The following is a 21,989-nucleotide window of genomic DNA, read 5'->3' as shown; positions in this document are numbered from 1 at the left end:
TCCCGCACGTGGTATTTTGTGGAAGAGCCACACTCAAGGGGCCAGTGTGCCAACCACTGGCCTAGGATGACTGTATAAGCATCTTTTAAAACCTGGAACATCTGTTACATCTGTATCCCTAAAAACCCTATAGGAAGAACTCAAGACTAAACGGAGGTGGTATTTTAGTGCTGGGTATGTGGGACCAAGAAATTGAAGAGGTCCTGAGAGAGCAACTTGTAATTCTCAACAGAAAATAAAGTATAGAGAGGGCTAACTCACCTGGGATGTGAGCAAGGTGAACCGGGCTCCAAATCTGACCACTTTTGCTTTAACAAGCCACTGCTCCTTACTTCACTGCACTGCCGTCTAAGTATGGTGGCAAAAAGTGTAACAGGCAAAGGAGACCTGAGCTCCAATTAGAGCGGCAGGTGGAGCCTGTGGGGATTTTCCTTCAACACAGGTGCCCCGTCTAGATGTGCTGGACCCCGAAGGCTGCACATCAGTTTGCACGGCCTGCATGTGGATTACCTAACAACATTTGCACGGTCACACATCAGATTACTGACAACATCATGCAAAGTTATGGAGTGTTATCTGAACTGCAATGAAGTCCTTTATACAGAACTGCTCACAAGAGAAATCTGCTTGAATTACCAAAGATAAAGAAGTTTTTTTTAAAAAATTCCTTATAACAAGTTTAACTGGACTTTTTTTTTTTTTTTTTTTTACTTCCACCTATGAAGTCAATCTAAGGATAATTTTAAAAGAAGTCTCTTAAAGAAAATGAGAATATCCCTAGATATTATTCCCAAATATTCCTTTTTAAATAGAAATAAGACAAAAATCCTCTTAAAGGCGACCACCTTGCCTGCAAGGAATCAAACATGGGGCCTCTAAAATGAAATGGCTTCATTTAACAGTATCAGAGAACCATTCCCCCTACAATAAACCCTGATTGTCCAGAATTTTAACCAATTTGATGGAGGGGGCAGGGCAATCTACAATGGGTACTATATTCACAAAAAATTACTTAACTCTTCCTTGATGACTCAGGACAGCCAAAGTGAATGTGTTTCTTTGTTGGGCTATAATACACTCAGATACTAAGGGCCGTAAGACCCATTTTAATTAAATGGCCCTACACAGCTCCCTTTTTATTGTTATTTCTTAACTTCATAATTCCTCCAACTCCTAATACCTACTGGTTCTATCATATGCCCACCTTAACAAGACATTAGCCCACCAATCTGTCAAGAGTCTGGAAAAAGATAACCAAATCTGTTAGACAATCTACAATGGAGGAGGCAACAGGCCCTTCGGGGTGTGACTTGGGATGACCTGGTGACCATCTGTAGCTGCCTCAGCGTTTTCGTTTTTCTCCTGTTTCTAAATTCCATTTTGAACAGAGAAGGCTGCCAGAGACTTGACTAATAATTGACGAATTACTGTTTATTAGAAATTCAAGACTGTGGCTGCTGGATTTGGATTTCAATTATAAAATTCAATGCCTGACATACCCACTTCCACGTGGAGTCAAGGCCACCACCCCAATCATTGGCTGCCATGTGCTTATGAAAGGAAATACTTTCCCACATCTTAAAAGCAAAGGCAATACTCACCTTAAAACTTAATGTGTTAAAAAAAAATGCATTCCAAAGTCCAATATAATTTTAAAAAATATTATCAATGCCATTATTCCCTGGCTAAAAGTACCAATCTGTTAAGGCTTTAAACTGGGGTTTCAAAGGCATCTACAAATTTTCTACCACTAAGAATGATCTAAAACAAGGGTCAACTAAACTGAGTAACATGTGGAAACATCCAAAGGAATAGTTAGGGTTCTGACCACCAAGGGTTACCTTTACCTGAGGCAGAAGGCAACACACCCGACGGAGTGGCAGGCAACTGTGGCTGAGGCGCTCAGGGAGCAGAGCACTAAGGGAAAGGGAAACCTCCTCTGGTGTGAGAAGGAGCGTCGGTGGCTTCCTTGTGCCCCTTTGTCATCCCAGGCAGGAATTAGGAGCTGACTAGGCAAATTAGCAAATACAATGCGAACACTGACCTGTCTTCTTGGTAAAGAAACAAACTTATCTTTGACACACTATTACCGGGACAAATGGAAGATCTTTCACGTCTTTCTGAATAAACGAGCAAAGGCTAAGTGCCCTGAAACCATAGAAATTTAACCTTGTAAAACCTACTAGATCTACCGTGTTCCTCTTGTTAGTTTCTCCTAAGGAGCTTGTGCAGAAGGTCTCCCATCGCTCCCTGAGGTCGTCTGGAAGATCTTGAGAGGGAAAGGAGGAGAAAAGTGTCATTACCATAGTGATCCACGCAGGCAAATAAACTCACCAGGTAACACAGGAGGCCCACCAAGCAGTTCCCAAAGGTGAACTCAGAGGAACCTGAGGGCTTTCAGGATCAGAGAACCCCTACTCCCCAAAAGTCTATGTTTGATGTCAAAAGCCCTTAGCAGCTGTAATTATAACACTTTTAAAAAATCTTTTGGTTAAAAACAAACTGGAAAATGTGTTTCCAATAAACTCTTCTGAGAAAGGCAACAGGTCTCTAAGGTGGAGGAATGCTATCTTTCTTCACCAAAGGCAACAGGTCTCTAAGGTGGAGGAATGCTATCTTCACTGTCACATAAGTTTAGGAAATGCCGCAAATGTCGGCTCCTGCACATTTTCTTGAGGTACTCTGATTGACATTTGACCAAAGAATGTTCCATGGAACCCAGTATGGCTTTTCAAACTGATCAAAAATAATGTTTCCTAAATGTTTGTGCCATAGGCCAACACATGGATCAGATGCAATAGGGAAATTCTATGTCCCAAAGAATTTTAAAAGAAAAGGATACATAATGCCTTTTCTGAGAAAATGAAACCACAGCTGTAATGTTGGAGGCCTTACGAGACTACAGCTGTCATCTGAAAATTCTGCTTTAAATATATTTTTTTATTGATTTTTTACAGAGAAGAAAGAAAAGGGATAGAGAGTTAGAAACATCGATGAGAGAGAAACATCGATCAGCTGCCTCCTGCACACTCCCCACTTAGGATATGCCCGCAACCAAGGTACATGCCCTTGACTGGAATCGAACCCGGGACCCTTGAGTCCGCATGCTCTATCCACTGAGCCAAACCGGTCAGGGCTGACAATTCTGCTTTAAACACACACCTGCATGCACCAGGCACACAGCGCTGGCATGCAGCCACCATACAAGAGACCAATCTAAAAAACCATCTCACACACACACGGCCACTTCTCTTTGGTAAGAACAGAAAGATAACCTGTGATGACCTGGCTTATACCTCTCTCAAGAAACAAAATTCCAAGTGGGCAAGCCCCAATTTTTCCATCACGGGGCAACAGCTATTCTTTGAATGCACATTCGATAGATAACAGCCTCTTGAACACGTAAACATTCTTAAAAGATAAACGAAGAAGGGACTGGAAAATGATTTTCATCATTACTCTGAAAGAACTCTGTGCTGCAAAGGTGAGGATTTTTCACAGAATAAGTCCCAGGGCTAGTGATTCTGTTGGTACACAGAGCTCCCTCGTTTTGGAGGCGACAGACCGGGCCAGGGTCTGGGTGCCAGTGTAAAAGGCACCCACACACTTTCTTCCAAGTAACCTTGGGCTGACTAAATTTCAATGTTAGTACAGGAAGAGTTCTTGTGTTAGTAATGGAGATGTGGACAAATGCTGAGAAATGTTTTAACACTCCAGTTAAAGGACTCAATCCACAGACTACACAGTTGGTCTTCAGAAGGAAAGAGAAAGCAAGAGTAATTATAGCTCAAGGAACGGGTCACTGAGCAGTGCTCTTTGAGATGGAAAGTGGGTAACTCTAGTGTGCTGAGCTCGGCCAAGCCTGCAATACCTGCTAAAAGAATGCAGAAATAAGACAAGTAAAGAACAATTGTTCAGAACATTCTCAAGAAACTCATTCAAGTCTCCAGATAACTGTTAAAGAAACTCCACAGAGAACTACTACAAATGACAGAGTATTTCCATTTTATCTTTAAATCCTTTCTCTGACCCTACAAAAATGTGATGAGAACTCCAGAAAGCACTTACCTTTGATAAGCTGCTGCACCAATACGCTATTAGGGCCCTTATCAGTGCTGTGCACGATGCAGTTAGCTATCCTCGTCAGGTGTCCCATGTAGCCATGCCGTCGTCCTCCCTGGGCCCTGAGAGCAAAGGACAGACATTGAGATTCCTGACAGGACGGAGCGATGAAACAGAAAAGCAGGGTGCCAGAATATTACCAGGCTTGGGGGTGAGGATGGAGGTGGGGTGGCAGAAACTCTACTCAAAAATTATACTATAGCTTCACTCAATGGGACAAGGTTTATTCAAATATGCCAACCAACTAACCAACAAACCATTAATCCTCAATAACATATTAGTTTTAAAAAACCAACAAAACCCAAACATTCATTGATGCTTCATGTTTCTGTGACTTTCCTTTTTATCTTTTTTGTGAAACTATTTTTCAGACTTTAAATAGATCGTAGGGAACTGCTTCATTTTGTTAAAGGTCATCAAATTTTAATCAATTAATAAAGATAATCACCTACCAATAGCATTTCTCAAGTTAAAATATTAGCTGATTTGAAGATTTGGCCAAGAGGTAATCATCTCATGTCTGGCCCACATATCACCTGGAATACAGGCAAATCATCCCTGTCCCTTTCCCCATTTAGGGTCTAACCTTCCCAACTATATCCATCTTTCCATTTAGACCAACGCCTATTACAAAGACCACCAGTAGGAAAAAATAAATCTGTGTAACAAACTACTTACATGCATCAACTAAGACTCGAGTAATCTTGCCAATCAGCTAATGAAAATTTCCTGACAAGAAAGTAGGCAATTCCTCCCTCTAGTTCCATGAAGTGACATTTCTGCACAGTGAGAACATGGGGTGCGCAGAAACAGAGTGCTAGGTCCAACCGTCACTGAGTAGGACTGGACTTTACAACTCTTCCTTCAACTCCACATTATTCTCAGAAAAACAGCCATTCAAAAAGGACCAGGAAGTCTCAAAAGCAGCACAGAGGAGGGTAGTACTGCCAACCCCTGATTTCCCCTCAAGAGGGAGAATGACAGAGGGATCAAAAAATAAATTATTAAAAAAATACCTGTTACAATGAAATACCCTGGCCGTCCAAGGAGAAGCATTTGTAACTATAAAGTGCCATATACCATATACCATGTAATCACTTTCACTGCTCTCTGTCCAAGGTAAGGGAGGACATTTTCTTCAAACAGAAAATCAAACTGAATTCCTATCAATTTACTTACTGTTTCTTCTCGTTCATTTCCCAGGCATCAAGTATTCGTTCTATTAACTGACATTTTTGAAAAAGCTGAATAAAAAGGAATATTCCAGTTAATCTTTATATAAATGTCAAAGTGTCAAAATTTTAAAGTGAGCTAGAACACTAACTGAATAGAATAGTGATATGTGTAGCCCAACAAGCTACTAGTAAATATAGCTGTAAGTTATTGGCTAAATCAAATGCAGTGTGGTGATAAGTGTACCCGAGGCTCCCAGAACACTACAGGGATTCCAGACAGGACCCACGCCTTTAACTGTGCATCTACTGGGAAAGGATAGTATTTCAAGTAATGCTACCAAGGAGCTATTGATCTATAGCAAAGCTAGGTTTTATTAACCATGGAAATTTGGCCCAGAAATACAGAGCCTGACTAAAATTAAAATGGAATAAAGAAGATTGTAAGTCAGAATTCACAGTAATACTTGTACTTTCTTTTTTAATCCTCACCTGAGGATATTGTTTTTACTGATTTTAGAGGACAGGAAAGGGAGAAAGAAACACAGATGTGAGAGAGAAACACTGATCAGTTGCCTCCCACATGCACCCCAACTGGAGATTGAACACGAAACCTAAGTATGTACCCTGACCAGGAATTGAAACCACAACCCTTCAGTGCATGGGACGATGCTCCAACCAACTAAGACACTGGCCAGGGCAATCCTATCTAATATAGAGGGGATATGCTAATTGACTGTCACAAAGATGGTGGCACCCACAGCCAATAAGGAGGGAATATGCTAATTGACTGCACCACCCTCAAAGATGGCGGCGACCACAGCAGAAGGGGAGGGCAATTAGGGGCGACCAGGACAGCAGGGGAGGGCAGCTGGGGGGACCAGGCCAGCAGGGGAGGGCAGTTGGGGGGGGACCGGGCTGGCAGGGGAGGGCAGTTTGGGGCAACCGGGCTGGCAGGGGAGGGCAGTTGGGGGCGATTGGGCCAGCAGGGGAGCAGTTAGGCATCAATCAGGCTGGCAGGGGAGTGGTTAGTGGGTGATCAGGCTGGCAGGCAGAAGTGGTTAGGGGCAATCAGGTAGGCAGGCAGGAAGGCAGGCGAGTGGTTGGGAGCCAGCAGTCCTGGCAGTCGGACATCCTCCGAGGGGTCCCAGATTGGAGAAGGTGCAGGCTGGGCTGAGGGACACCCCCGGCCCCCTGCCAGTGCACGAATTTCATTCACCGGGCCTCTAGTATACTTATATTTTTTAAATGTGAGCTATAATTCATTTCACACTTAAGTGGAAAAACTCTATGACCAGGAGTAGCAGAAAAAAAGCAATCAAGTAAGCTTACGTGTTTCAACAACAAATTGTCACCAGTGGATTCCTGATCAGTAATGGTGCTATTTTCTGTGTTCTCAAAGGGACTTGCAAGTATCAGTGCAACACAAATTTCCACTTGTGTATGTAAAAAGTTATTCCATGTATATTTGAAGAACATGTCCTACAAAAAAAACAATTCTTTCTTTTATTCAGTTACCTCAATATTTAAGTCACTGCTTTAAAATACTGACCAAATAATAATTTAATAAAGTAAAAATGATGTGTTCTTAGTCCAATAGGACTACTAAAAGAATACAAGTTTATTTGAAACAGCACTTTATAGACTAAATAACAGGATATTTGCTCTTTCAACATGCCAAAGTTTTCATGAAATCATGTAGACACCAACAATAAACAGATGAAGAAAAGGTAATAGTTTCTCAAAGAGAAAGGGAGTATCCTCTTACGTTTTCAAGACAACTAATGCTGATATTAAGTTCAATAAATAATTTTGAAAGAAATATGTATATATATATCTTAAAGCCTAATAAGCAAAGTGTCCCCTCGGGAGTTTGACCGACCCTGAGTTTGATTGCTCACTATGACATGTGCTGACCACCAGGGGGCAGCGCAGAACAAAGAAAGGCCCTGGCTGGCAGTCAGGAGCCTACTAGGGAACCTACCCAGGCACGAATTTCATGCATTGGGCCTCTATTTATAATAATTTCCTTTTGATTTAACAAATATTTACTGAAGGCTTTTTGTGCAAGGTACAGTGCTAGGAGCAACAAGGCAGAGAGAAACACATAGGCCCCAATCTTGAGGTGCTCACACCTTAACAAAGAATAACCACTCGAGCATTTGAAACAGCCCTGTCAGCAAATGGGAGCAAAACAAGGGATTTCCAAATTACCTGAAAAGGTAACATATCACAAAAAGAAAAGACAATCCCTAAAAGCACAAAACACATAGTTATGTATTTAGAATATTATTGAGTCTGGTTAGCTAATCTCAAATGAAAAAGAAATGATGACCCACTTAAGAGTTTTATCAAATTTATTATCTAAAGATTAGCAATAGTAAGATTAAACTAGTAAGATTAAAGACTAGTAATTGATGACTTCAAGGAGACTCAGAGACAGGAGTAGAAAGGTATATTCCTCGAGTTTTACATTCTATCCAGAGTAGGGCAAATACTATGTCTCCCAGGGCAACAATTATGCTACCAAACAAACTATTATCTTTTCACATTCACATTTCACCTTTATCCAAACTGTTCCTGTTCTCTATGCCCTACAACTGACATGTCATTTAACCAAAGCTGAACTTAAAGTGTCTCAGTGACGCCAGCAAGCTCATGGTATGAAAACCACGCATGGGTTTGCAATTGGATGTGAATTCAAATCTGGCTCCACCATGGACAGCATGAGTGCATCCCTTTTCTGGGAATGATCTAACAACAGACTCTCTCTCACAGTGTTTGATGTTCAAGATCACATGAGCACAAAGTAAGTGCACATTCTAATGTGATCGAACACCCACATATCCTCCTGTGAAACAACCCTAAACTCCCCAAATGAACAGTGTGATAGTACCTTGTGAAACCTGCTAAGTGTTAACCTCATACCTTCTGGATGGTGGGGCAGACACAGCAAGCAGGGGCACCAGAGCGGGACCTATGGATTCTAAGCACAAACTTTGAAACTGGGGAGGAGCTCATTCCTGGGATCTTCCTTTCCCTCTTTCACTGACAAGCAGACACACAGCTGTTTCAAGGGAAATTCTGGACTCAAATCTGGTGTCTCAGATATGATAAACAGATATGTCTCCGTGGAAAGAAGATAAACACTTGCCCCTTTGCTAACAATGCTATATAACCAGCAGTTATTCACTGTTCATACAATCTCCTGAAGAGGGTGACTAACCACGGCGGAACTTCTTGGCAAAATCTGTCTTCATCATTTCTGAAAGTCTCTAATACAGTTTTCTTTACATAAATAACTACTGACAAATTTAAAGCATTCAAATTTGATGATTAACTCAAGGCAAAAAAAATTCTAAGATCATTTACACGCAAGACCGAGAATAGTCATTGATATGGACTGTAAATCTGTGAGGGTGTACCTTGAGTTATATGGCCATAAAATACCAAGGGCAAATGAAAACATCTCTCCAGGGAAGTCTTACCAATATGACCCCAATACTGTTCAGCTCCATAAGGTCCCCATTGATACTGCTGGTGTTTGTTTGAAGCAGGCTGGATATCAACCGAATCACATTCAACCGGGTGTTGCCGACAGGAGGGTCCAGCACACCCCATGTCGTCTTCATCACACTTTTCTGAGGAAGAAAAAGTTTCCAATTAAAAGGCTTCCCAATACAATCCACTTAGGTAAACAAACAGAAAGGGACAGGGTATGTGCTAACGATGAAACACCAGGTCAACTAACCCTATAAACAATTTAGCCTGAATTCTACATCTGAAGGAAAATTTATATCTTCAGGATATAATGAAGTAACCAAGAGAAAACCATCAAGCAACTTCCCTGGACTATTTTATAAGAAATGAAGTGCCCCATTTTAACATTCTAACTGCCACAGAAAGCAAGCAGAAAGCTACGTGGGTCCCTAAAAACCAGTGCAATATGCCAAACCTGACCAGAAACCAAGAGAAGTTACAAGTGGTCTTGGAACACAGCCCTCTGCCTTCGCCAAATCTGCCATAAAGATGCACACTCAGAAGCTGCCTCTGGACCACAACCTTGAAACATAACCTCAAACCTGCTCTTGTCCATAAAAGGGAGTTCCTACCATGTGAAGTCACAACAGACAGGCACAGAACCTTTCAGAATCTCAAGTTCAGGAGTTCAGCAGTGTGGTGTCCTTTCTCAGTGTCCCCGTCCCTGTCAGCACCCTCACCCCTTTCTGCTCCCCCAAGGCTGCAGGGGATTGTGAGGCTCACAGTTTTACTCTATGTACGACAGCTCTAATCATCAGATATTTTAAAAGCTTCATGGATCTACTCACACACCACACCGGACAGTAAAATCAGGACACACTGAACACACTCACTCCTCCAAATGAGACAATACCTCCCTTTGGATTGGAGCCAAGAAGAATACGTGTGTGAGACTCCACATTAGATGCTGCCCTCGATGTCCTTCTGCAAGGAAGACGGGGAGGTCGTCTAAGTTAACTGGTCAGGGCCTTTCATCATGCACCCTCTTCTCTCTCGTCCTTCTTCCTCTTCCGACTTCCACTTGTGATGTTCTCTCCTCTCCTCCTAAGTAAATCCTTTTTCTCCCTTACTCTCCGTCTTCTTCTGCCTAGGTCTGGCATGAGATGCCACTGACCGTTAAATATTCAATACCAACACTGGCACTTTTCCCGAGGGAACGCCAAGCACTCTGGACGGCTTCCCATGCAGGCTGAATGCAGGGAAGACAGCATGGAGGAGGCAGGACCACACTTGATCACTGCAGCATCAGCCATCTGAAGAGATCATCCAGAAGCTGAACTACTCTTCCTTGGCAATGGACATAAATTATCCTGGGTTCCCACTCCACAACATGACTAAATAAACAGAAAACATTTCATTTTGAAGGAAGAAACTAGCATACTAAACCTAAATCCCCAGTAACTCATGCAGTAGATACCACCAAGGTTCTAGCTACAATGTCTAGGACACTGAATCCAGTGACACAGGGCTGAAGGGAAAGGAACACATAAGAGCTGGTGCTGGCAGAACTCTCCATAACTGAGTCTTCCACCCTCCAGATGCCAGAGGGAGAGCCTCCTACCCTAATCTACGCCTGTGCACCATTGCGCAGGCAGGGGCTGGAGCGATAAAACCACTGGGAACTGGGGACCGTGGACTCATTTTGCAGGTCTTCATTGCCTGTTCTCAGTGCTCTCTCTCATGGCCTGCCCGAGTAAACAGTCGTTTTCACATCAGCACACACATGCTCCCTGCAGAAAATCTTGGGCTCCAAGTCACATTCAATTGACAGCTTCTTAACTAAGCATCTGTCCATTAGCTCCACTGCTCCAACACTGAATAAGACAACTCCACTTCTAAGATCAGTTCCTGAAAGATTTATTTTACCTCAAAAATGTGAAAATAACATGCTGTGAGAAGAAAAGTGTTCATTTTATGGGCATAGAAGTAACCAGAGTTTATAAAAAGAATAAGAGTTTCTTAAGCAGGTAAAAATTTTTTAATTTTAATTATACACATTTGTTAATTTAGACATTATCCTATATAATAAAAGGCTAATATGCAAATCAAGAATGGCAGAATGACCGGTCATTATGATGCACACTGACCACCAGGGGGCAGATGCTCAATGCAGGAGCTGCCCCCTGGTGGTCAGTACCCTCCCACAGGGGGAGTGCTGCACAGTCAGGTAAAAATTTTTTAATTTTAATTATACACATTTGTTAATTTAGACATTATCCTATATAATAAAAGGCTAATATGCAAATCAAGAATGGCAGAATGACCGGTCATTATGATGCACACTGACCACCAGGGGGCAGATGCTCAATGCAGGAGCTGCCCCCTGGTGGTCAGTACGCTCCCACAAGGGGAGTGCTGCACAGCCAGAAGCCGGACTCGTGGCTGGTGAGCGCAGCAGCGGTGGCAGGAGCCTTCTCCCGCCTCCACAGCCAGCGCAGCAGCGGTGGCAGGAGCCTTCTCCCGCCTCCAGTCGTTGGACATCCCCTGAGGGCTCCCAGACTGCAAGAGGGTGCGTGCCGGGCTGAGGGACACGCCCGACATCCCCTGAGGGCTCCCGGACTGCAAGAGGGTGCGTGCTGGGCTGAGGGACACGCCCCCCACCCCCGTGCATGAATTTCATGCACCGGGCCTCTAGTCTATATACATAAAAGCCTAATATACAAAGTGTCCCCTCGGGAGTTAGACTGATCAGGAGTTCAATCGCTCGCTATGACATGCGCTGACTACCAGGGGACAGCATAGAACGAAGGAAGGCCCAGGCCCGCAGCCAGCAGCTACTAGGGACCCTACCCATGCACGAATTTCATGCACTGGGCCTCTAGTATAGAGATAAAAGCCAATTAGAAACTAGCTCAAAAGCAATAAAGACAACTGGCAGTGTACGTGTAACATATTTTGTGCATGATGGTCACAGCCAGTTCTATTACTCAGAAGGTTCATATTCTTTCTAACAACTGTTTAAATCAAACTGTTAAGCTGGCCAGCCATGTTTAAGATAGCTGTCCTACCTTGGGTGGCTCAAGCAGGAGTTCATGAAAAGATCCAAGCCTTCCTCGGATGGCTTCTAAAACACTCTTGTTGACCGAACAAGCTGAATGACTCATGCCTGGTGGACAGATCTCTATATGGCCTTCAAATCTTAAAATAAAGCAAGTTAATTATACTTATTACAATTTCAGAACAAATCACAGTGCTCCATATCAGCATGTAGATATATACACAACAACTATATAAAAATGTAGTAATTCGACAGGGACCAGCAGACACAACCTGAAATCCAGAGGCCCAGAGAATCGGATGGGAAATTGTATGTGATTTCTTCCCATTCACTTGAACCACCAATCATCTTGTACCTGTTAAACTACTAGCAGTTCTCTAGCCAGAAAATATGGAAAGCAGGCCTCTGACCCTTGAAGTACAGAGCATACCACACTGCCTACCATTTGGGATGTTAATAACAGGCCTGCATTTATTCTAGTTTTTCTTGGCTAATCAACATTGTTTCCTATTTAAAAGGCTTAAATTACCCCTCTCCCGAAAGCTCAATCTATACTCATTATAACCCACTCCTACAAAAAGAGTTATGAATGCAATGAGACTCCCAAATCCCAATGGGCAGGACAGAGCCCAAGAGGGGGAAAAGGACATCAGGAAGGAGGGGCCTAAAACTGCAGGGATGCTGTTCAAATGAAAAGTCATATCTGGAAATGGTGTCAACTGAACATTAGTGCAAACCAGTGGTTAAAAATGTCATTGCTGGAGTTGTGCCCAAGTCCTGGCTCTTCTCTTCCCAGTTACTTGTTCAAATGTGGAAAGTGGGCTCACTCAACGTCTCTCCCAAGACTGCCGTGAGGATCATGCTAATGCAGACACAGAACTGAACACTGCCTGGAACACAGCTAACTTCTAGAGTGATTATTATGACGATTACTTGAAAATATTCCACATGTGGAAGTGATTTCTAACTGTAAGAGCTACATGGGACAGCATTCAGAAACTCAATTATTGGAAAGGGAGGAAGGGAAATAGATTACAGTGCTTTTGGATGTGTAGGGAGGTTTAATAATTTATGTGGCCAAATATAGTTTTTTTCATTATAATTTCTGTCTAAAGAGATATGCTTAAAAGTTCTTCACAATTCCATAATTCTTTTGAGTGTTTGCATATTTTTCCTCTAGTGTTTTTAATTTAATTTGACTAGAATTCATTTTTATGTAAAATAGGTATAGACATATTTTTCCCCAAGTGGTGAGTCGCTTCCTAAGCCATATTTATAGAACCACCACCTTTCCTGCTTACGTGAAAAACAAACAAAAACCCAAAAACTTAATCAAGCATATAAATTTTGGTGTCACAAATACTAGTAACACGCTGCCCTATATTACATCAATGATGCATTGTAATATGCAGGAGACAACTTATCTCAATCACTGGTCTTGCTCAAAATTCCTTGGCTAGTCTAATATTTTTGTAAGTACTACAAAACCCAAATGTCCAGAATCCAAATACTGCCAATAAAGAGTGTTCACCAAATGATATTTTTCAACTGCATCCCTATGTATTGCATTCACATAAGACTTACTTATAGTTTATACAGCAGAAAAAGATTTAGCACCTGAAATTCAAGGGCATGATATTGTAGCTTATAACCAACAACTCAACTCTTAGCTTTTAAAAAATCTAAAAGCAAAACTAAATGGCATTTTGTAAGATATAAAAGAAAAGCTTACGTTGGTCGTCGTGTCTCAAGTAATGTCAGCAGTATCTGTATTGCACTGACTATAGCTGATTCATTTTTATCCTTGTGGAATATATTTGATAGAAGCTGCTCTATAATTTCTTGCCTAGGGAAACAAATCAACAGTCAAGTGTTAATTGTAACATCATTCACCAACAACAACTTCAGAGAAAAAGGTCATGGTACCAGTGAAACAAATATTATACAAGAATTCAGTCACTTGTACATGTTTGTTTCACTTAACAGTATTTTCTTTTAATACATTTATTAAAGTAGGCAAGTGATCCTGCTTATAATAAATGTAACTCTCCATACATATATTGCTCCTCTCCTTCCCTCTGCAAAATCATCTGGGCCCTGCTTCCTTTTGCCAATTTTGTTGAGAGCCAACAAATATTTCAAGACTAGACGTCACCTCCCACTCAGACCAGAGTGGTGGTGGCGGTGGTGGTGATGATGGCGGCAGCGGCTGGGGGTGGGGTGGGATAGTAAGACCTAGAACCCTTCACCCCTGCAAAAAAGGGAAAATTTTAAAAAAGGCTAATTAGAAGCCACAAAGGCATTAATGTATAATTAACATCTAAAACAGGTAAAAGAGAACATCAATTATTGCCTTTTACTCTACAATTAAAATTTCATAAATCAAAATAAAGTGGGAGCAATGAAATGGGTCTGACTGAACTATTGCCCAAAAAGAATTTTCTGCAGGCTCTTCCTATTACAGCTCTCCTGTACACAGGCAAGGTCACAATTAAAATGTAAGGTAACCTGCTAGGAAAATTTACAATGATTTTCTCAAGGAAAACCTCCATTTTTTAGGATCTCAGTAATTTTCAGAATCCATGTAGATTAAGGAAGGAACCTCCCTGACATACAGCTTGGGCTGCCCCATGGCTCACACTAGTCATCCCAAAGCACAGTTGTGCTCACTGTATCCTAACTCCAGGTCCCTTGCCAGCCTAGGGCAGCAAGGAGAGAATCTCTTTTTACTTGGGGGAAGCAAATAAAACTGGTATCTAAACAAACTTCAGAGGATTCCCCTGCAGGAAGTAGCTTTCAGGTACTCCCACACCTGCACTAAAATCACTCGAGACCTCTACCTAAAACAGTACTCTAACAGTCACTCAGCACGGCAGTCTACAGGGTAAATGTGAGTTTAGGCCTGGGACTGTGCTCTGGAAGACAGTGGTTGGTTTGTTTTTTACAGAAAAGATGTATATTCTTCAAACAGCACCCTCGGGGTACTGAAGGAAGAGGGGTACCGACACAGTGGCAGACTACAGATGCCCACCTTACTTATCAGGCAGCACTGTCACACTTTCATCAACACTGTGCCTGAACGGAGCGGCTAACAAGGAGGCCCTCACTATTTCATGGCTGCACCAAATTCGAACTCTACCATATCCAAAAGGCATTCTACTAATGGACAAAAAGGATATACTAACCTGCAAACACTTGATGGTCAAGATGTAACATAGTAGCTGAGCCATATTCTGAGTCTTATCTAAACATACAAATATCACTGAATACAGATTTCAAAATCATAAACCAAGGGACTGGAGCTTACCAAATAGGATAAAAGGAATGTCTTCATATTCTATAAGGTGTTTATTTACACCTGAGAGAAAATATATTCAGTTTTACATTAAAAACAAACACACTGTAGTTCCTGGATGAGCATCAGTGGAACTAATGGTATGAGTGTCTGGTGCATGAAGTATTCCAGGGTCTTTCTTCATGTCTGTGAGACAATGGCTCACTTCTGTTTTGTTTTTTATATGGGCAGGCAGAGGAAAGACTTCTATACAACTACTGGTTGGACAGGAATCAACCCCAACTCATTCCAAGTTCATTAGTATTAAGAATTAAGAGCTGCACAGTCCAACCCTCTCTAACACAACTATCTTTCAAGGAATTTTTGAACTTGAATATTTTCCAGGTCCACTAAATTGAATACATTCACTTTAAGCCTAGATTGCTTCCCAAGCTAATATGCATTATCTAACACTTCAACCCACTTTTTTAGAGACCTTTTGGTACCCCTACCCATTTTTATCATTCCTTTTAACTTTAGCTCATTTCAAACTTTCCCTTTAATGCTAACTTATATTCATACATATGGTGTGAGTACCACACACACACACACCACACAGTGCTACTACACACACACACACACACACACACACCACACACAGTGTTATCCAACATATGAGTTGTTTGGCATAATAATATAAAGATTAGGTAATCTGTTTACTACGTATTGTCAGTAGATGGGCCTAATATTATACTATATTTCTACTTAATTTATCAAATATTTTAAAAAACCTATGATTAATAAGCTTACTAGGCTCACAGAAAGAAGCCTTTTGTCACTGTGTATTTTCTCAATCAACAGATACTAAAAGAACAACCATAATGTGGGAGCACGTCTGATATTTAAAGGGGTTGGTTGTCATTCTCAAGAAGAGTGTAGGAAGCAGAGGAAAGGTCCCTGCAGCTAAGTGCAGGGAAGGTTTAACTCAGTGACATATTGGGGCCCCTGACTCAGCAGATCCATGTATTTGAAGAAACCTACTCCAACTAATATTTAATGGTATTATTTCTGAGCATGTACCTATCTGCATCAAAAGATAGTTGCCTGATCCAGAACTAAAGACACAGCCTGAAATGTAACAGCTGGTCCACAGAGGCTCCAGTGGCTAGATCCCCCATTGGTTCAAGCAGAGTTGTGTGAACAGAGGACTGCAGCAGCATTAAAGAACTCAGTGATTACTAGTGATCAGTCTGACATTCAGAGTGAACTTGTGATGTCCAAGATAGGAGCCATTCACACACGTGGTCACTCAACACTCAAAATGTAACTAGTCTAAACTGATCTGTCTTAAGTGTAAAACATGTTGGATTTCCAAAACTTTATATAAAGAAAAGACTATATATATATATGAGAGAAGACTACAGTATACAGTCGTCCCTCAGTATCCAAGGATTCTAGGATCTCGAGGATACCAAAACCCAAGGACACTCAAGTCCCTTATATAAAATTGTGTAGAGTATTTGCATATAACCTACAAACATCCTCCTGTATACTTTACATCTCCAGATTATTTATAATACCTAATACAATGTGAATGCTACATAAATCGTTGTTTCACTATATTGTTTAGGGAATAATGACAAGGAAAACAAGTCTACACGTTTAGTAGATAGGACACATCAGCAACACCGTAACTTTCTTCCCCACTAATAGTTTTGATCCATGGGTGGTTGACCTGCAGGGAATCTGCAGATATGGAAGACTAACTGTAGGCTCAGTAACAGTTTTTTAAAATGAGCATATGTTGAAATATTTTTAACCTATTAAATACATTTAAATTAATTTCACCTATTTTTTTACTTTAATGTGATTAATAGAAATTTTTAAATTACATGCGGCTTTTATTATGTTTCTCTTGGACAGTGCTGTCATGAACCATATGAAATAGTTGCTATTCAATATTTTTTAATCTACTCAAATGGCAATTTTATATGATTCAAAGAATATTGCAATTATTAGTATCTGAACATGAAATGTCTTACATGTTATAAAAGGAGTGCATATGCCACAATGCCAAGAACTACTGAAATGGGGCAGGTAAAATGACACTTTACTCAAAAGCGAGTAATCTCTTTAAGTATTGCTACTTGAGAGAACTAGTCAACTCCTCCCGTTCTATCACACACTCTGGGAATTACAACTTTACTTCTCAGAAGACAGAGTTTAAAACAAGATACCTTGCCTCGAATTTGTTCCTTGCTTGGGTCAAACTTGCCAAGTAAATAATACATACACATGTCTATTTTAATAAAAGGACTTCCAAGGTGTTAAGCCAAAAGATGCAAATGAGCCTCACTATACAGGAGGACTGAAACAGGACTGACAAAGTCACTAAAAAGAAGGAGAGTAGCAGTAAGTTGAAACAAGACAGTCTTTCATACTTAACAATGCTAACTTTCTAATTAATCATCTAACTGGGGAAATGTCTGTTTTTTCTTTATTAAAATACCTTCAGCTGCAAGAATGCAGGTCAAACATATGCCCATATTTAATGGTAAAGACTCTTTCTGAAAATGTGTGAATCTAGAAAAACCTAGTACATGCAGGGTGGCCAGTCACAAATTTCAAAATAGCACACTATCCCCAAGCTGTTTTCTGAAATCTAAACATGACATGGCTGTTCATTTAAGAATTTTCTAAAAAGGGCAGAAGCCAGGACAAAGAAATGAAAAATACACGACATGTATCCCCTTCAAATCAGGTGTGATAAGGTTGCCCTTAGTCAGCTATAAAAGGAGAGTAAAACCTAAAAAGGGCTTCTGATAAAATTATTTGCTAAAATAAGTCAATTTAGTGCATTCATAAGAAATTCTCCATCAAAACTCATAGAGGCCGTGAGTACAGTTATGATGTGGCTACGCCATCTTATGATGTCTTTAAAGAATTCTAGTTTGAACTTTGAAAAGTTCAGAGTCTACATATAAATGTCATTTATTTACATTCTTACCCTCCATGTCTCTACTGGGAATTACCAATGGCTGGGATCAGACAAGCAATTTTCCTACCTTCTCACCCACCCAAAATAGTATCTTCCATGGACGTGATTCCCAACACTTACCAATCTCATAATGGCAACACATCAGATAGCATCAATATGAACAAAGGACAAAAACTGGGTTTAAACATACTTTTCTAGAGTGGCAAGCAGAGGATCTGGCTCTGGGCTGTTCTGAATTTGTAACATCTGGTCTCTGCTCAGGCGAACAATTTCACAAAGTGACTGTGATGCATTTGAATGCCGCTAAAGGAAAAAAGTACAATTTTAACTATAAAACATGTCAAAAGTCAAATTTATAAAGTTTAGGAAGGAAACTGCTTAAGACATGACACAAATTAACACTGGCCATAAGCTGCAGTGAGTAAAAAGTCAAGCTCAAAATAAGTAACATATGGAAAAAGCATGAATTTTTAATTCTGCCAAGCTAATGAGCTTGACTTAACAATACTGCACAGTACATACTGCTATTTGTGGGGAGAGGTGATAGAATTTAATACTTAAAAAAATAAAATCCCCAAAACATATACTTTTATCAGCATAAAAAAAAGCAAATACAGCTTTAAGGACTATACCAATGGGTAAGAAATATTACACTTTTCCCAAGTGTACAGTGTATTTACCTTACAGGAAAACACTAAAATCTCAGTGCCCAAACACTGAGCATCACCTGCAGTACAGGTAGAACAATGATATTCCAGCATAGATGACACACACACCGGGATATCAAAATCCACTGTTTGGAATCAGGAGCCTAATATTTCCTTAATAAATATAAATTGGTCAGTACAATTTTAGCATGTAATTTATCATTTAATACAGAAATATCAATAGGACTGTCCCAAAGGGTGAAATTAACTTTCTTGCAAGTCAAGTAGGGAAGGTGCTGATGCCCTAAACACTTTGTCCTTCGGAAAAAACCTGCTGCAGAACAGGGCTTCTCCTTTGATTTCACCTGGACCTGCAGAGCGGTATAACATCCTGTTGAACCAGCAAGTTCTTCTGCTCAAGAACCTGAACCTAGTGAGGAGCAAGTCTGGTCCACAGCCACAAGCTCCCTGTGAATGGGTAGGCCGTGCTCCTGCCATAACTTTCCATATACCCATCGCATGGAACCACCTACCTCCCAAGCCACAGGAGGGAAGATTACCTCCCTTAGACTCAAGGCTTCTTCTAAGCAGGGTCCTCACACTTGGGGACCTGACACACCTGAATGTGTCCTCAATGTCAACAGTAACAACACTACACTGTCCCAAAAAGAATGATGGAGAATCAACAACCCCTTTAATAGTTAGCTCTTTTCTTCTTGTTCTTTTTTTAAAATGCCTATTTAGATAAACTCCAGGTACGAAGTTTTGAAATGGACCAGAGTGAAGGGGAGGGTCTAAATTCATCTTAATGGAAAACAGGCCTTCATGAGAACACACCCTTTGGTGACACACCTCCTCCATTAGCACTCTGTCTAACCAGCAGCCTAAGGGTACAAGGAGGTGCCCCTGTGCCTCATGATATATCCTGCATCTTCTTTAAACCAACTCCTTCATAGAGATGAAGCTGAATAGCATGGAACTGTCATGTCTATAGGTAGAAATGGCTGAATGCTGAAAAATTCCACAGGGCTCAGTCCACTGCTGAAGGTGGCAAGAGTAGCAGCAGAGAAGCATAGTGCTAGCCTCCTCCACACAGCCATACCAGCTGATCCCCGAGACCCCATCCTGACAGGCGGCCCCTTAGCAGAGCTCAATCTTCAAACTGCAAAGCAGTGTCAATCCTAATGCCAAGTCCATCTTCAGCACCCAGGACCAAGCCAAACCTGCCAGAGCATGAAGTCCGGGCCAAGAAGGACAAGCACCAAGACACTGTCACTCTAGGGATTCAACAGAGTCAACAGTGACCCAGGCCCTGACACAAATGCAGGTGTAGCCATATCACCTGGAAGCATGGACAGAGGTCTGTAACAAAGGCAAGTAGATTCAGCATGAAACCTGGGCTCTGGAAAGGAGAATGGCTACAACCAGACCTTGCTGCTTTCCACACTTTTGGAAATTTTCTGGATATCAGCAAAAAATATTAAACATAGTATTTTTAAAGCCTTTAGTGTTTAGAAAATTGGCAACTTTAAGAATGCTAGGTTATCACTGTTCTACCTGCCCTCTATTTCACATTTCATACAATTATGCTCTATGCCCGAATAAACATGGTTCTTTTTTTAAAAAAATCAGTTTACAGTCAGACAAGGGAACTTACATCTTCTTCTTGCGATGGATGAACTATTTCCACAAGCCTCTGGATAATTTTCTCCTCATTTAACCACTGTAAAACACATTGTAGAAGTGATCATAGCAATGAGTGGCTCTTGTTCAAGCCCCAATGAAGGTTAACATACTTGGAAATATCCATCACATTTTAAGTAGAATGTTACAGGTTTCTCTGGACTTTGAACACTACAGGAAATTAAAAGTCCCCCAAGGAAAACGCCAGTGAATATATCATTTTAACAGTAGCCAACAGTACCAAGTATGCCCCAACTTACAATGCCCACATAACGAAAATTCTACACATCAGCTTCCTAGCCATGGGTTAATTCACTGAGTACGAATAGGGTCTGAACTTTGGTTACTGGAAGTTGGGGGATGGAATTCATACATTTTCTATAAAAGAGTATTCATATTAGGAGAGCTTCAGAAAGACTGAGAAAAGCAATATTTATTATTAGGCCTCTGGCTTAAAACACATGAACTTTTAGATTCAGAAACCAAAACAACCACAGGAAACATGGGGGGAAGGTGGGAGGGGGCAAAGGTGAGGGCAGCACTACGGAAGCAGTTTATCTACCCTGTCACATGTTAGCAAAGAGCTATTATCATGGCTAGGACAGTCTCTTCTTCAGCCACACATAAAATACTGCTGTGAATGAAAACATGAGATGAAAATAAGGAAGAATAAGTAAAAACTCAGTTTGTGTAATACCAGTTCCTCAAGGAACAGAAACACAATAAATGAGATGCTCAATACCTAGAAAGGACTCCCCCCACCCCCACACCAAAAAAAAAAAAGGTTAAAGGAGACAGGGAGATAGCTAAATTTACTAAAGGTATAGAGAGAAACCCTAATACTGTCCATACTGTCCCCGGCTTCTTAAGGAGACATGCCAAAGGAAATGTGAACAATAGCTAATGGGAGGAGCAAAGGTAAAGGCCCAACTTCACAGTTTAAAGTCTGTTTTACGGTGTGCACAGGAATCACCCTCCCAGGGTCTTGTTCAGTGCAGATCTGACTCAGCAGGGCAGGGCGAGATCTGAGTTTCTGGGTTTCTAACAAGCTCTCAGGTGATGTTTGGGACCACACCATGAGTAACAATGGTGTCCCCTAAAACAGTGGATGGTAATGCCTGTACAAGGGGGATGGGGTGGAGGGTTCTGACCATCACTCATCAGTCCTCCACCCTACTCCCTACATTTCACGCCCACTTTTTAACTGATTCCCCCATAGTGGGCCCCCAAATAAAGTTAAGTTATTTATGAGTTTTCAGCTACTTATGCGTTTATTAACTACCTATCACTGTATCCCTCTAATTCAGTGGTTCTCAACCTTCCTAATGCCGCGACCCTTTAATACATTTCCTCATGTTGTGGTGACCCCCCCACCATAAAATTATTTTCGTTGCTACTTCATAACTGTAATTTTGCTACTGTTATGAATCGTCATGTAAATATCTGATATGCAGGATGTATTTTCATTGTTACAAATTGAACATAATTAAAGAAAAGTGATTAATCACAAAAACAATATGTAATTATATATGTGTTTTCCGATGGTCTTAGGTGA

General features: G+C 41.1%; 1 protein-coding gene across 9 annotated transcripts in view; it reads right to left on the bottom strand.

Moving 5' to 3' along the window:
* Positions 1–21,989, bottom strand: part of PPP6R3 (protein phosphatase 6, regulatory subunit 3) — a 78,718-nt gene that overhangs the window by 31,466 nt on the left and 25,263 nt on the right. For all 9 annotated transcript variants that reach the window (XM_014538129.1, XM_014538130.1, XM_014538132.1 and 6 more), the window contains 9 exons: positions 20,409–20,474; positions 18,295–18,407; positions 13,565–13,678; positions 11,843–11,972; positions 8,783–8,935; positions 6,627–6,776; positions 5,302–5,366; positions 4,069–4,184; positions 2,184–2,269 (listed from right to left, as the gene is read on the bottom strand). In XM_014538129.1, the coding sequence (XP_014393615.1) occupies positions 2,184–2,269; positions 4,069–4,184; positions 5,302–5,366; positions 6,627–6,776; positions 8,783–8,935; positions 11,843–11,972; positions 13,565–13,678; positions 18,295–18,407; positions 20,409–20,474 (993 nt within the window). The remainder of the gene's footprint in view (positions 1–2,183; positions 2,270–4,068; positions 4,185–5,301; positions 5,367–6,626; positions 6,777–8,782; positions 8,936–11,842; positions 11,973–13,564; positions 13,679–18,294; positions 18,408–20,408; positions 20,475–21,989) is intronic.

This window comes from Myotis brandtii, unplaced genomic scaffold (genome assembly GCF_000412655.1).
Source record: "Myotis brandtii unplaced genomic scaffold, ASM41265v1 scaffold187, whole genome shotgun sequence".
NCBI classification, from domain to species: Eukaryota; Metazoa; Chordata; class Mammalia; order Chiroptera; family Vespertilionidae; genus Myotis; species Myotis brandtii.
This window is presented reverse-complemented; position numbering and strand designations above follow the sequence as displayed.